This window comes from Thermobia domestica, chromosome 5 (assembly GCF_964235325.1).
Source record: "Thermobia domestica chromosome 5, izTheDome1.hap1.1, whole genome shotgun sequence".
NCBI lineage: Eukaryota > Metazoa > Arthropoda > Insecta > Zygentoma > Lepismatidae > Thermobia > Thermobia domestica.
Genome location: NC_137458.1, coordinates 290,270,925 through 290,286,410, shown reverse-complemented (window position 1 = coordinate 290,286,410; position 15,486 = coordinate 290,270,925). Strand labels below are relative to the sequence as shown.

General features: G+C 37.4%; 1 protein-coding gene across 1 annotated transcript in view; it reads left to right on the top strand.

The window, feature by feature from the left end:
• Positions 1-15,486, top strand: part of LOC145684912 (uncharacterized) — an 81,603-nt gene that overhangs the window by 13,342 nt on the left and 52,775 nt on the right. The window contains exons 2-3 of the mRNA XM_081757263.1: positions 1,534-1,621; positions 5,751-6,013. Coding sequence (XP_081613389.1) covers positions 1,534-1,621; positions 5,751-6,013 — 351 coding nt within the window. The remainder of the gene's footprint in view (positions 1-1,533; positions 1,622-5,750; positions 6,014-15,486) is intronic.

Genomic DNA, 15,486 nt, shown 5'->3' with positions numbered 1-15,486 from the left:
TGTGTACAACTTCCTTCATTTAAAACCATCATCAATGTATCTACTAATCTCAACCCCAGACGTTCTATAAATCAGGGGTTTATACGCCTATTTTCATGGCAACGTTACACATGGTTGCCAATCATACGATAATTTATCGTGATATATGATAATATAAGCCTTAATACGATATACGATAATGCCGTTGCGATAATAGGTGAATATATGATAATTTTAGAACGCACACTTTTTTTTTTTTTTTTTTTTTTTTTTTTTTGCAATTTTTGAATGTGTACTTGAAGGTTTGCATTAAAGAATTTAAAACACAGAGACTGAGGTTCTTAAATCGCTAAAATAAATCAATTAGATGAAAATACTGCAAAAAAATCCAAAATAACATATTTCTACTGCAAGGTTCCCTAAAGTTTGTTGCTGTGAAATAAATAAATAAATAAATAAACAATATAATTTTGGTAATACTGTTTTGCGAAGTTTACATTGGCTAACATCTGAAGCAGCATTATCAAAAATTGCTGCAAAGTCACCAACATTTGTTCTACAAATGCGAGGTGTACGGAGAGTTACCCGAAAAACAACCATGGTATGCAAGTGATAGACGATCAGTGGAGAGCACTAATTTATGCGATGCTTCCGAAAGATCTGTGATCTAAAGAAGTGCACGAATTTTTGACTTTTATCAAAAATGCTAAAGGTTCCCATGGAAATGACGGATTTTCAGAATCGGGAAGGGTTGTATTAGATATGTCAGTTTTGCTACATACAAATGCTGATTGCGCTGATTAATGATTCGGTCAATGAATAAGTCAAACATATATGGAGCTACAAATAAGGATAAAAAAGATAATAAGGACAGTGACACCAATTTGGAGTTCGAAATTGAAGATTACCAAGTAAGTTATTATATTTTATTGCTTTATTAATAGTATTAAATTTGTTTCTACAATTATCACGTTCATACCGAGTGTACGATAATTTTTTTTTGTAATATACGATAATTTTAAAGACAAAAATCGATAATTTTGTTCTTCAAGGTTGGCAACAGTGACATTACATTAAAACACATGGAAAAATAAATATATACGTATAGGCCTACAAGACTATAAATATAATCTGCCTATTTTGAATAATCATCGCAGTTTCTGAGTAAATAATTTTGAAAATATTTATCACAATTAACAAAATCTAATGTTTAGAATACGACAATACTAGAAATAATATAAATTCATATAATTTAGAAAAAGAAATGTAACAATTGATCATTAGTATCACTACGCCCACATATAAACTAGTTGAACACAACACAATAACTAGCAAAGAACATAACAGCTACATAAGATTTCAGCAACCCGAAAAGTCAGGACAAGGTGTTTAGGGATATCACAGCTAGTTAGAAAAGCTTGAAACTTCGAATAGTGATTCACAAATTTTATTACTACGAAGACTAAAGACCAGAAGGAATTTGGAGATCAGCTTTTGCTGAAAATACAACGTAACATTTACTATTTTGTATTTAATTTACTTATTTTGTTTCAGGTACGAGCATGTAGTTACTCCCAAGTAAATGTAACGTTATTTGAAATCGTTTTAGACAAATGTGTGAACTCCACGGAAACGTCCTTTGGTAAGTAATACACTTTAAGGTATTATTATTATTATTATTATTATTATTATTATTATTATTATTATTATTATTATTATTATTATTATTATTTTATGTGGATACGGAAAGAAAAAAATAAACAATTTTTGTGTATCAAACAAAATATGATAATCGAAAGCGAAGTAGAAAAAAGGGAACACAATTAAGATTTTAGACAGATTTTTTTAAAAGAAATAATAACTTTGTCGTCGTACAGATTATTCTAGCTGGTAGCTGGCTTTGAGCATGTTCATGTCAGGGATGAATTCAGGGGGTAGCCCGGGGGGAATGTCCCCCCGAAGAAAATTCATTCCCCCCGGAGAAACTCAAAAAAATTCAGTCACAAAATGTAAAGATTACTTCACCCAATTATTTGCTTTTCTTTCCGTGCACGTGCAGACGAAATCCGATCTCTCAATATACATATAAATGACGCAGACCCATTCTATATAAATATTAAACATGTAACATCTAAGATAGAATACTTAATAGTCAATAAAACTTGTATTTCTTAACGCTATGACCGAGTTTGGCAGAATATGAAATTGTTAACTGTTGAAGAAATGTTTGTATTTTAGTAGGTACTATACTCTCTCCCTATATTATATATATTAGTAGATAGCACTAGCACAGATTGAGATAGGAAAGGAAAGATAGGGAAGATCTTTTGATCATTCCATATGATCTCTGATGTCAGCAGACTTCAGTTCTTGAAAATGTGCAGTTCTTGCATTATTTGAAGTTGAGCACCTAAATCCCATTTCTCGCATCGGAAGTAACAGACGTAAATGTGCTTTACGATTGTTAAAGTAAACACACTTTTCTGTAATTAAAATATATCAGTTAAAGGGTGAGATTCAGAGAGCGTCATTTAGAGGGATCAGGGAGGAAGTTATCCCTCCTGGGTTAGAGATTTATATAGAATTTATCAATATGATAGTAGTATATAAGTGAAAGATTGCTATTGAAGGTGATGAAGATCCTGCTCAGTGCCGTGCCATGTGGGAGAGGCAAGCGGGGTGACGGCCCCGGGCGCCGAAGTAAGCTTTGCAAAATTCGGGAGGGAAAAAGAATAGAAAAGAAGGAAAGAGAAAAAGGGGAATGAAGGGCATCTGGACACACATAAAATGAAAGGAAAAAATTAATAAAAAGTGCTCAAAATCAAGGAAAAATAGTAACTACTGAATCAGGGAGTAACTACTGAATAGGAAATAATAACAAAAATAGCTACTGTAAATAACGGTTAAAGTTTAGTCTAAAATATTTTTGCCAGTCTTCATTTAATGTTTTAGATAATATTAAACGATTGTTTTTTTTTTTAATTATAATCTCACATTGAATATTTATCAGCAATTAGTTTCAATATTAGGTAAGATGTTCATGTGAATAGAATTGTTAAATATGCTGCTTTCCTGCAAAAATACAGAAAAACAACCCTTCCCTCCGAGGAGTTGACATTCCCCCCCGGGTGAAAATGTCTGAATTCAACACTGGTTCATGTAGAGTTCATATTATTATTGGTCTTGTTAGGTAGTGAATTCGTAATGCTGCCGAGAAAAACAGAAATGACATTACGCACTCTACGAAGTAAACCTTTATTTATATGACATATTTAAAAGAAAACAACTTTATTTCACAAAATGTTCATTTCGCAACTCATATTGCATCCAAATGTAACTCGGAACCAGTTCCGTTTTACTTGTATTATTATTAGAAGTATTGTATAGACGTTCTAAACCGCACACATGTGTTACTTTAGTGGTTTTACAGTGAGTTATAATACAACAATTAAGCAGGGACCCCGACAGAATTTTTAGTTTGGGGGTGTAAAGTTAAAATTGGGAGGATGTAAGTGGTTTGCACGGTTTGTATTGAATTTTGACCGTAAAAAATTTAAAGTTGGGGTTCTTTCAAGAATGTGGGGGTCACTCCCCCACCGCCCACCCAACACAAGTACATACTGATCATGTGTAAAGAATGTTCCTCGAGGTACATTGGAATGTACATGATAGGTACGTGAATAGAGCAATCATGTGAAATACACATGTAAGGAATAAGGTTACTTCCGCCCAAAAGTACGTGCATGACACATACCGAGGAATGTATCTATTATGTGTATATCACGTACCGTGTATGTACTTGACACATTTACTTGGCATTGGCATGTGCCAGGAATGTACTAGGCATATCAGTAATGTTCCTTAGGGCAGTGCTATGCAACTGGGGGTGCGAGTACTTAAATACTAAAACCTTAACGCTTCATTTTTACGTTCGAATTTAGAAGCTTGTACTTTTCAAAAAAGCCAAGCAACTAACTCTGAAAATATATGCCCTCCTCCGGCATCTGTGTGGCAATTTAACTATCTATTAAAATACTACAGTAACATTTACGAGAGATCGAGCTCTAACCTATAATCTTAGCATTCAAACCTTTGATTTACGGTTATTTGTGATTTCACGTTTATAACAAAGACAAATATTTTTAAAAGAGTGTAGTTTAAATAAATTACTGAAATAAATATTTTTCACACAGTTTATCCTTTTAAATTATTGTTCAAAGGCCTTTGCCTTTAGTAAGCCTTCTCCGAAATACATGCAAATGAATTGTGCTGCCATCTTTGGAGCTCTTATAAAATACACATATATGTTTCTCGACAATGAGATCTCAGAAACTACAGGCTCTAGAAAGATGACGTTTTCACTGATCGATTGCAAATTTCATGTAGATTGTCCAGTTCTAATTGAATATTTAACAAACATGGGCACTATTTCTTTAGTACATTTTTACGGGTACATTGGACGTGTTGAAATTTCAAAAAAATAAAATAAAACATCACATCCTAATCATTACACATTCCAACACCACACTGTTGTATATAGCGGTTGTATATGTCTCCGGCATTTGTTTCATAGCCAAATAATAATGGAAAAGGAAGGATAACCATTTCTCCAGTCTAAGATGAACTTTTTTGGGGAGTGTTTTTCCCAATAAGCACCATATATAACTGACATTATATTAATTTTGTATGTAATGTATTTGCTTATTACATACTGCATGTAAGAAGAAAGAAAACACTGGTCATACATGAATTAGAAACTCCAACCGGAAGTAGGCTCAAATCTTGCAAACGGTGCGAGATATTCAGAAAAATAATCGAAAAATCTCCCCTTTCTGATACCCCTTGGCTATTTTTTAATCAATACGTCTTTAACTTGTGTCTGTAAAGAGACGTGTACAGATGTTGTAAGGAATGATAAGGCGATTTATGCTCATATGCGAATAATGCGCTGTGTAGAAAGAACAGGTTCAGCTAGTTTCTAAAAATTCTTGAATCGAAGATTTATAATCGCCACTGATTTTCAATTTTGTCGATATTATCTTCAAATTCCACAGAAGGTGAAAGAAGAAGCTAAATTAGTAAAAGATGTTTCACCGGTTTCAGGCTTATTGCCACTGAAAAGCGACATTTCCTGAAGGATGTCTATATTATCAGGCTGAATTTCTTTAAGGAGTTAGTTTATACTTAAACTTACGTCTTCCCGAAAATTTACGAAGCAATACGAAGCAACTTACGCACAACCATGCCATGGTACATGGGGTATGTGCCATTCACATTCCTCACATTCCAGTGAAGCATGTAAAAGTACCTTTCAAGTGTCAGAAATTCCTCGAAAGGCACATACCTAGCGACACATGCTATGCATATGAAATGTACATTTCTGAAGTACCAGGTACGTAAACGAAACATATGGTACTTAAATGGCACGTTCCTAGAATGTACCTGGTTGGGTGGGCGATAGGGGAGGTGGCTGCCGGAAACATTTCTAATATAAGATATTAGTATTGTAAAATGTCATAAATAGGGTGAAACGCAAGCAGATAAAAATTTTAGTTCTTTTTCATCCGACTTAGTACTTTTTTTTTCTGCATAGGTTAGTACAAAATATTTTTGCTGGGTGGTCACACTGATGAGAACAGTCTTCAAGCACTCATATAGGAAGATGGTTGTCTGTATTGTATTCTGTCTGTGCATATAATGTCAACGCTTAAGCTGTTGAAGTTTTGGCTTCTTTGCCCATAGGCTAATAAGTACTTACTATACACTTGCAGATGCAGATGGCCGAATGTCGGAGCTGGTCCACTGGAGTGAGGAAACGTCCCATGCTATGACATTAGATGCGCTAAATCATGTTCTGAATTCTCTTCCTGAGCTCCACGGAGCACCAATCGACGTAGAGGACTCTTCAAGAAGAGAATTTGGCAGAGCAATGCCTATTAAACTAGTCAGCAACGTTCGTGATTTGAAGAGATCAGCAGGAACAGAATATCCAGAATTAGAAGAGGACGACTACGTGGAGGAAACTCTTGATGTCGTAAGCAATTATTCTTTAATTTATTTGCTAAAAGGGTTCGTTAACTTTTGGTGTAAACGAAGAACGATTAGCAAACTTTGTATCTACTTATATGTACAGATGGTGATCAGAAAAATGGAAACACCTGAACGAAATTGCAACTTACCAGATTAATATGGCTTCGGGCCACCTTTAGCCTTCAGAACAGCCTTGATGCGACGTGGGATGGAGGCATAGAGGTCGTGAATGGTAGCAAGTGGAATTTTACACCTTTCCTCGTGTAGGGCATCGGCCAGTTCTGTGAGAGAGGATGGAGGTGGAAATCGTCGCCGGAGTCGTGTTTCCAAGACGGACCACAGATGTTCAATTATGTTGAGATCTGGGGATTGGGCGGGCCAGGGGAGGTGTTGAACTTCATCCCGATGTTCCTCAAACCACGCTGCAACAACGCCAGCTGTGTAAATGGGTGCATTATCATCCTGGAAGATGGCGTCATTGTCCGGGAACAACATCCGGACCATAGGATGCAAGTGGTCTCCTAAAATTGCGACATAATCGTTGGCAGTGATTCGTCCGCTAAGTGTGACCACAGGACCCAATGAAAACCATGATATGGCGGCCCACAGCATCACCGAACTGCCGCCATGTTTCACAGTTGGGCGGAGACACTGCAGATCATAAGCTTCTTTGGGCGTTTTCCACACATAAACACGGCCCGTGGTTGGTAATAGGGTGAAGGATGACTCATCCGACCATATCACACGTTTCCAGTCCTCAATGGTCCAAGTTGCATGGTCGCGGCACCATTTGCGGCGTGCGAAATCGTTATGGTCCCTGATCAGCGGTTTGGCCCGTGCAACACGACCCCGTTAGTTCATGTCATGTAATTCGCGGCGGACTGTGATTGTCGAAACAGGGTGGGGGAGGTGCTGATTGAGTTCCTCCGTCACTTGCCCCGCAGTGGCACGACAGTTCTGCGTGACAATGCGCTTTAATACCCGGCGTGACCTGTCACTCATGATTTTCTTCCACCCACTGTTCCGCTTCCCCGATGTGGTTTTCCCGTGTGTTGTGTAGGACGTCATCACCTTCGACACTGTTCCACGCGACACACCTAACACAGTAGCCACTGCCGTCACACTCACTCCACATAACCGCGCACAAACAATTTGCCCTCTTTGAAAACCTGAGAGGTCTCCCATTTTACACTACCTCCGTCTGCTGCAGCCACTGGACACTGCTGTTTCACTGCGCCTGACGTAGTATGGAGACCGACCTAACACACCACCACCAGCGGTCTGGCGCTGCAGGCGCCACGACACCACTGCCAACCCATACATCTGACGTGTTGCCAACTACAGGTGTTTCCATTTTTCTGATCACCATCTGTATATAGCAATGAGCAATTTGAGATGTCACGTGAAGCATTGAAGAAACAAATTAATATTCTCGAACAACATTTTAAATTTACCTCTTAAATGTTGGTGCAAAACCAAACATACCAAACCAGAGACAGATGTGCGAGTATAGTACTGTCATTTTAGCTTTTACCAGGAGGAGGGAGGCAAGAGCGTCCACCTGTATGAGTTTCACGTGTTTTGTATTTGTATACAATTTATTTTTAAAAAAAAGAACATGTGTTTGTGATACTTAAGAGGGGATTCGCCCCTCCTGTCCTCCCCAGATGATTTTCCACTTGTAATTCGAGTTAATAATTACAAAACACCAATAAACAGAAAATAGTCCTTTTAAGTCATGTAGGAATAGTTTTAAGGTGGGGAACATTCACAAGAATTCCAGTAAATTCGGTTCCCGAGAGACTTGCTTAATTTCACGCATATTGTGGAGCTTTCTTGTGAATATGTGGTTATTAAACGCACGTTTGGCATGGGATAAGGGTGTTCGATTCCCGGCAGAAGCACATGTAATTAAGATTCTACGTTAAATAGTAGGTCAATGTCCTGGTGCTGAAAATTAATAGTCGAGCGAAGTCCCCATTTGCTTTAGAAATAATCTGAATTGAATGATTGATTGAAGCATCATGAAAATATCGTGTCTCTGCTATATACGCTAATACAAAGGGTGAGCCATATTGATAGGACACATTTAAAATGCACTTATAGAGCATGTTGAACACAACATTTATTTCCAACTGTGTTCCACAACATTTATCGCCAAAGGAAGAGAGTTTTGCATCAGTGTTTGAAGATTCACTGGTAAGAACATTCTTTGTCCCTAACAGTCATACTCAGCGTAGTGTGGTGCAGGGTTTTAACAGGAATGGCTGCTTTCTCCCTTCGGATGCTACCCTTCAGTTCATTGATAGTAGTGGGGTTTGTGGTGTACAACCTGTCCTTTAGGTAACCCCACAAGAAATAATCCAGTAGAGTTAGATCAGGGAATCTGGGTGACCAATAAATATAACCGAATCTGGAGATAAGGCGTCCCGGGAAGTTTCGTCGGTTTGTCATTAATATTACTGCAGTATAGTGGCACCATCCTGTTACACCTACACGTTCCCTGGCCAAACCGTCTCACTTCAAAACAAAATGGCCGTTAACATTGTGTTGTACTGCTCAATGGTAACTGTGACGGTTCATTATGTTCGTTCTCAAAAATAATAGGGACCTATCACACAGGTATGACTCACTACACGCCACATAGTAACCTTTACACTGTGCAAGACGTTTCATGCAACAGTTGCTTATTTTGTCTATCTCAGAATTGACAGTTTTGTTTATTGATATGAACACTGAGGAGGAAATGAGCTTCGTCGCACGTGATGAGGTGTTACACAGAGTCATCATTTTGCTGATTAACCAATCACAAAATGTGGTTTGTTGAACCTTATCCTGATCGATGAATGTATGATTATGCAATGTTAAATTCGTTGTCATTTTTTTGTGTAATACGAGACCTTACACCAGAATTTTAAAAAAAGGCCTTCAAGAAGATCATTGCACGCCTCAAAAGCCGGGCGGAGAAAAATTAATTCGGTTTCGCCGTCACTGGCGATATGACTTTCCTCTTGTAGAACACTAAAGCGACCACTGTTTTAGAGCACTCATTTCGAACTATATCTTCTGTGACGTTACAGATTGTTTGTCTCATTCTGAGCAAACCACGTGGAAAGATTAAAGAACAGACATTAGAGTTGTTAAAAAAAACAGTAGTGATATGCAAGCAGAAATATCCAGTTGCGTAGTTGATGGCTTTGCAGAAGTGCTAATTGTAGATCTATGACTAACCGTACTCTTGTTTTATTCTCATGTTCTCCATCCTTGGCGGCACGGTAGCTTAGTGGTGGAACACTCATCTCTCGTACATGGGATCCATTGTTCGATCCCAGACCAAGTAAGTTTGAGGTGGGCAATATCGTATCCCGGAGTTTTCTCGGGGTACTACCGTTTCCTCCCACATTCTCTTTCCATTAATTCTCCTACCATCATCCATCATTCCATTAATCATCGTCACCCTTAGCCTAAATGGCATAGTCATGGTACGTTAAACTGAAGAAAAATATATCTGCATCCTTTTCTCTGTCTGCTTTGAACTCCCTTTCTCGAATCGTAAAAAGCAAGTTCCTACTTATACATTGACCAGTTGGAAACGACTGCTTTAAAGGCACATATTAATATGTTCGAGAATATTTTAATGTTTAGGATGCATACATAGCCGTTCCGTGGGAGTAGTAAATGGGGTAGTTGCCCCAGATCTCGCGCCAGTTGCCATGTTTCGCCTAACCAATTATCTGACACTTTTATGATAGAGAAATAATACCACGGTGGCTCAGTGGTAGAGCGTTCACCTCTGGTGCTTGGGTTCCCGAGTTCGATCCCAGACCCCGCCAAGTGGACGAACACCGTGTGCGTGGGTTTTCTCGGGGTTCTCCCGTTTCCTCCCACTTTCTTCATTCCACCATTTCATTCATTACTTATCATCGCCGTCTCCTTTAGCCTAGCCGGCATAACCGTGGGACGTAAAACTCAAAGATTTCATTTTTATTTTCAAATTGACAGGATAGCCCTGACCAGATTCATAACAAACATAGTCTTACCTATTCTCTCTGTTTCTTTTTATTAAGATTACTGGACGCTTGTCATGAAGGAGTATTTCTAAAATAATGTTAAAATAATGAATGAAGCCTGTAAGAAACGAATACATTAATAAAACAAATTGATATTCCACATCTATGCTCTTAAGATTAAAGAGACGGATGATTATTGAAAGTGAATTATGGAAAAATTTGTGAAATGAGAATGTGGAAGGAATTGAGTGCACACCTCGAGAAAACCTACAGACACAATGTTCTTAACCACAAATTCACATGAGCTGGGATTGAACCAGTAGCCTTTCATATTTAATCAATCATAGGTATTCTGCAGGGTTCCTACTAATCTGGAGAAATCTATTTCCCTGATTTCTTCCCTGACCTTCGGCAGTAAATTCCCTGACTTTGGTGACAGGTGTCGGATGACGTTACATATAAATAACGATGAATATTTATATATATATATGAGAACATTTATTTCATAATAATCAATTGCTCATGTGTACATTTCACTTACCACCCATAAAAATCTGAGCAGCGTTCCATAGAGTGATCATTAATGGCTGGTTAAGCTGAAATTGGTGTGCAATTCAAGTTAGAAAAAAATATTTTTTATAAAATTTCCCTGATTTCCAGTCCTTTTTCCCTGAGTTTCCCTGACTTGTACTATTTTCCCTGAGTTGTCCCTGATTTCTCTGACCAGTAGGAACTCTGTTCTGTCATTATTGGCCGATCACTTACCCAACTTCTATGCTCCACGGTCTTCCACTAACGTCGTATTCTCATACGATTTTTCTATTTAAATATCGTCCATTAATTGTAGTCTCCTTCGCCTCCTCCCTCCCATTCCTGCCACCATAATCTCTAGCTCGTCCCTCATGATACAGTTGTTAATCAGTCAATGTCTCAACTAGCTTCTCTTATATTCTTCCTAATATCGAAAACCCTTCTTGTCTCTAAAACAAGAGTTAAATCTACTCGTAGTAAAAGTAGGCTTTGCACCAACACACTCGCCTTAAAAAAAAAAATAAATAATGTGCACAAAGCGGAGCATTCGCTTGAATATTAAAATAAAGTTTGCAAGGTTGTATTCACACGTTAGCATTTCTGTTTGACATATTCAGCTTTAAACATTGAGGAAAAATTAGTAAATTTAACCTAATATATTCGTGAGTATAAGATAATCGAAAAATTGTAAACAAATCAAAATCATACTTTCATTATAGAAATACTTGTATGACAATCATTAAACTACCTTAGCTTCCCTAATCTAACACTCGTCCTCGGGCAAACGAGCATACGTAGCTTATTTTTTTAATAAAAAAAAGAGGGAGAGAGACTTCTTTTTACCTTTTTTGAGAACTACAAGGTGTGATTTAAAAAAAAATACGGTGAATAATTTTATTAGAAACAAAATAATAAGCTTACATGGAATTTGATTTAATCTCCTTCAGGTGGATAATTTTATTAGAAACAAAATAATAAGCTTACATGGAATTTGATTTAATCTCCTTCAGGTGAATAATTTTATTAGAAACAAAATAATAAGCTTACATGGAATTTGATTTAATCTCCTTCAGGTGAATAATTTTATTAAAAACAAAATAATAAGCTTACATGGAATTTGATTTAATCTCCTTCAGGTGAATAATTTTATTAGAAACAAAGTAATAAGCTTACATGGAATTTGATTTAATCTCCTTCAGGTGAATAATTTTATTAAAAACAAAATAATAAGCTTACATGGAATTTGATTTAATCTCCTTCAGGTGAATAATTTTATTAGAAACAAAGTAATAAGCTTACATGGAATTTGATTTAATCTCCTTCAGGTGAATAATTTTATTAGAAACAAAATAATAAGCTTACATGGAATTTGATTTAATCTCCTTCAAAGTACTGTCCTTGGCTAGCAATAGACGTATCCCAACGTTGAATCCATGACTAGAAGCAATTCTGGAAAGCTTCTTTTGGAAGGGCGTTCAGCTGCTGTGTCGTGGCCCTCCCAATGTCGGGAATGGTGTCAAAATGTTTTCCTTTAAGCGCGGTTTTAATGAAGTCACGTGGTGCTATAACTGGAGAGCACAGCGAATGTGAACAGACAGAAATATCTTTTCAGCCAGAAACTAGCGGATCAAAAGCAAGGTGTGGCATGGCATGGCGCGTTTTCATGGTGAAGAGGAAAGCCATTTGCCCATTTAATCGGCGGTTAAAATGCTTTTCAAGGACTCGTACGAGATGATTAGTTCTTCGGAAAGCTCTCGAACAGTAATTCGTCTGAAAACATTATTTGTGCCATGTTTTGCACGTTTTCATCTATTTTTAAACGTCGAAGGATGTCTTGATTTATGTTCGTTTTCAATCGACTCCTTGCCGCTTTTGAGCCCCTCATACCATTCCTAAACACTTCAATGCCACCGCTTGCTTCATCGCCAAACACTGATTTTGACATTTGGTGAGTTTCTTTGGCACTTTTTTCAGCTTAGAACAAAAGTTAATGTCGGCGTGAAACAGATATTTTTAACACATCCTCACTGTTCTGCCTCTGGAAGCCAACTAACAAGTCACAACTCGTTCAAACTCGACACTGACTGTACCAAAGACTTAGGCTACTGGGCTTACTAGTTGAAATGGATACATCGAAAGATGTCACTGTGCAATTACATTTTACCGTACATTTTGACCATATCTTGTATTGAGTTAGTGATACGCAAAGAATAAGTTATTGCATAATTTACTGTTTAGAAAAGATCCTACCTCATCGGAAAAAAATACACTATTGATTTGCTTACTTTATTCTTTAGATTTTCGTAAAGGTTACGGCATCTCTTTTGTAGAATAACTTTTTAAACTCCTGGTATATAACATGGTGTATTGATTAAAATTGCTTAAATAAATACGTATGTCTTTCGCTGGTTTTTGGACTCTTGAATCAAAATCTTCGGTTTGATTTTTGCTTTTGTTGAATTGTACTACACATTGAACAGCTTTACCCTGAGACATTAGATTCCTAACCACGCTTTTTTGCATCAACTGTTTAATTTGAAGAAAAGATGCATTTAATGAGTTAAACCAAAATATCATTTGCTCTTACACTCACACAAGCGTGAGAAATTCTGTCACATTTTCGTTTATAAGACAAATGCCTTACCATGTTACGTAAACCGCCATCTAAATTTCTTTCAGATGGTTATGTCATTTCTCCTTGCAGCGGTAATTTATTAGTTATCCACATTTGCACTTCACTTCAGAGGTGTTGCTTTCGTCATGTCGTGGACAAAACTTTACTTTGTGACGTCCAGTGACTGGAACCAATTCATCTGACAGAAAAATTTGGGCAAATCTTTAATTTGCCCATTTTATGTCAAGAATAGAATCCAATCAACCCCTGCGGGTCTTCTAACCCGTTCCTACTTCTCCTACTCCTCCTCCTACTACTACTTTTACTACTACTATTTTCACTGTTAAGTAGAAAAGGAACTCTTGCCATATCGTGTGTTATAGTCTACTCTAGATTTGCGTTTCTTTTTACGATGGAAATTTTGCACGATTCAGATGTTGCGTTTATTAGAAGCCATTATGTTGTGCCGTTTGTTGAAGAATTTCTGAGTTCTGACTGAGAGTGCCTTGGTGAGATTTTTAGTAGAATCATCGTTAATTTGAATTGAATTTTAGTTTAGCGTCCTTTCAACAACGAGGCTATATGAGACGTGGGTCTACAGCTTAATGTAGGATCTGAACCACGAGCAACCTGTGGGAATCGAACCCGGATCTGCCACGCCAAAGGCGCTTACGTTAACCGCTTAGGCACGAGGGAGCTCTTTAATTGGCTATGTTTGGAGAAAATGTGATACAAAAATATCATTTAATCTACATAAAAAATATCATTTATTGACATGTTAGGATTCCGCGTAAAAGAAGGCAACATGGCAAATACCACTCACGAATCGATTAGCAACGCCAAACAAGTAAGGCATTCATTCAGGGAAAATGAGTCAATGCTCACACAGGGAAGGTCAAAGGATTTTTTACAGGGGGAAGGCTAATTCCGAGGGAAAGACTGACACATAATCGCAGTGGTGAACACACATGCTTTGATACACGCGTGCACATAATGGTACATAATATAAATAAAACAGGTATTTACGCACATATCCTTATTTACTATTGTAAATAAACCACAGAACTACAGCATCTGATATGAATATAGTAAGTACTACAGTATGTGACTAAAAGGAAATTAGTATGTCTTGATATGTACTTCCGAGAACTAAACGTCCTTCGAAAATCCAGGGGGAGCAAGTACCCCCTCCTACCACGTTTCTTGGACAAATCCAAACCCAATCACTCTTCAACGGATACTAGTTGGAACATCAATGACTATTATAAAAGTAGAAATGAAATTTTTGAGTTTTACGTCCCACGCTTATGCCGGTTAGGCTAAAGGAGACGGTGATGATGAGTAATGAGTGAAATGCTGGAATGAAGAAAGTGGGAGGAAACGGAAGAAACCCCGATAAAACCCACGCACACGGTGTTTGTCCACCACAAAGTTCACTTAGCGGGAGCAGGGTTTGAACCCGAGACCCCTAGCACCAGAGGTGAACGCTCTACCACTGAGCCACCGCGGCCTCTATTATAAAAGTAGCGTAGTGAGAACTCAACGAATGGAACAATAAATAATCAGATTTTTTTTTTACATGGCATTCCTATAGGAATGAAAATTCAGAATATTAACGAACTCAACAAAGAAAACACCCAAAGGACTCACACCATTACTTAGGATTTTCTCCAAAGATCTACGACTATTAGCTTTCTTATCCCACACGAATGGGATAACTATAGGATTTACTCGCTATGGAGTACGATGTTTTATTTATGGCCAGTATGCATAGAACTGCACTAACTAGATAACATCTTATCGCTTTGGCGTACAGGATAATTCCAATTGAAGCACCAAAACTCCATCTAATTAATTTTGTTCCACATGCAAAATTCAGGAATAGAACAGGGAGTAGGGGCGCACTTACGGACGGGGGGAGTCTACCTGGTCAGGACCCTTCCAAAAAAACAACCTAACAACATACTTTTGTATACACTTTCTCAATAAAACTATATTTGATCTTACATTTCATTTGTACTCTTTCTCTTATATATATAGGCCTATGTTTAGCAGAAGGGGTCCAGCTCTTTTCTCTAAAAAAATGTTACAATTATTTCGGTAATTTCTGTTCACATTCGGTTAGTTTAGAGTAGGGTTGCTTAGTTTAAGTTAGGTTAGGCTAGTTTAGGTTACGTTAGGTTAGTTTAGTTTATGTTATGTTAGTGTAGGATTCCTGCCTAATTTTCCAAAAAATGATAGAATTTCGCTTATTCCTACTAATATTACGTTAGTTTAGGTTGGTTCAGGTTAGCTTACGTTAGTTTATGTTAGATTTGGTTA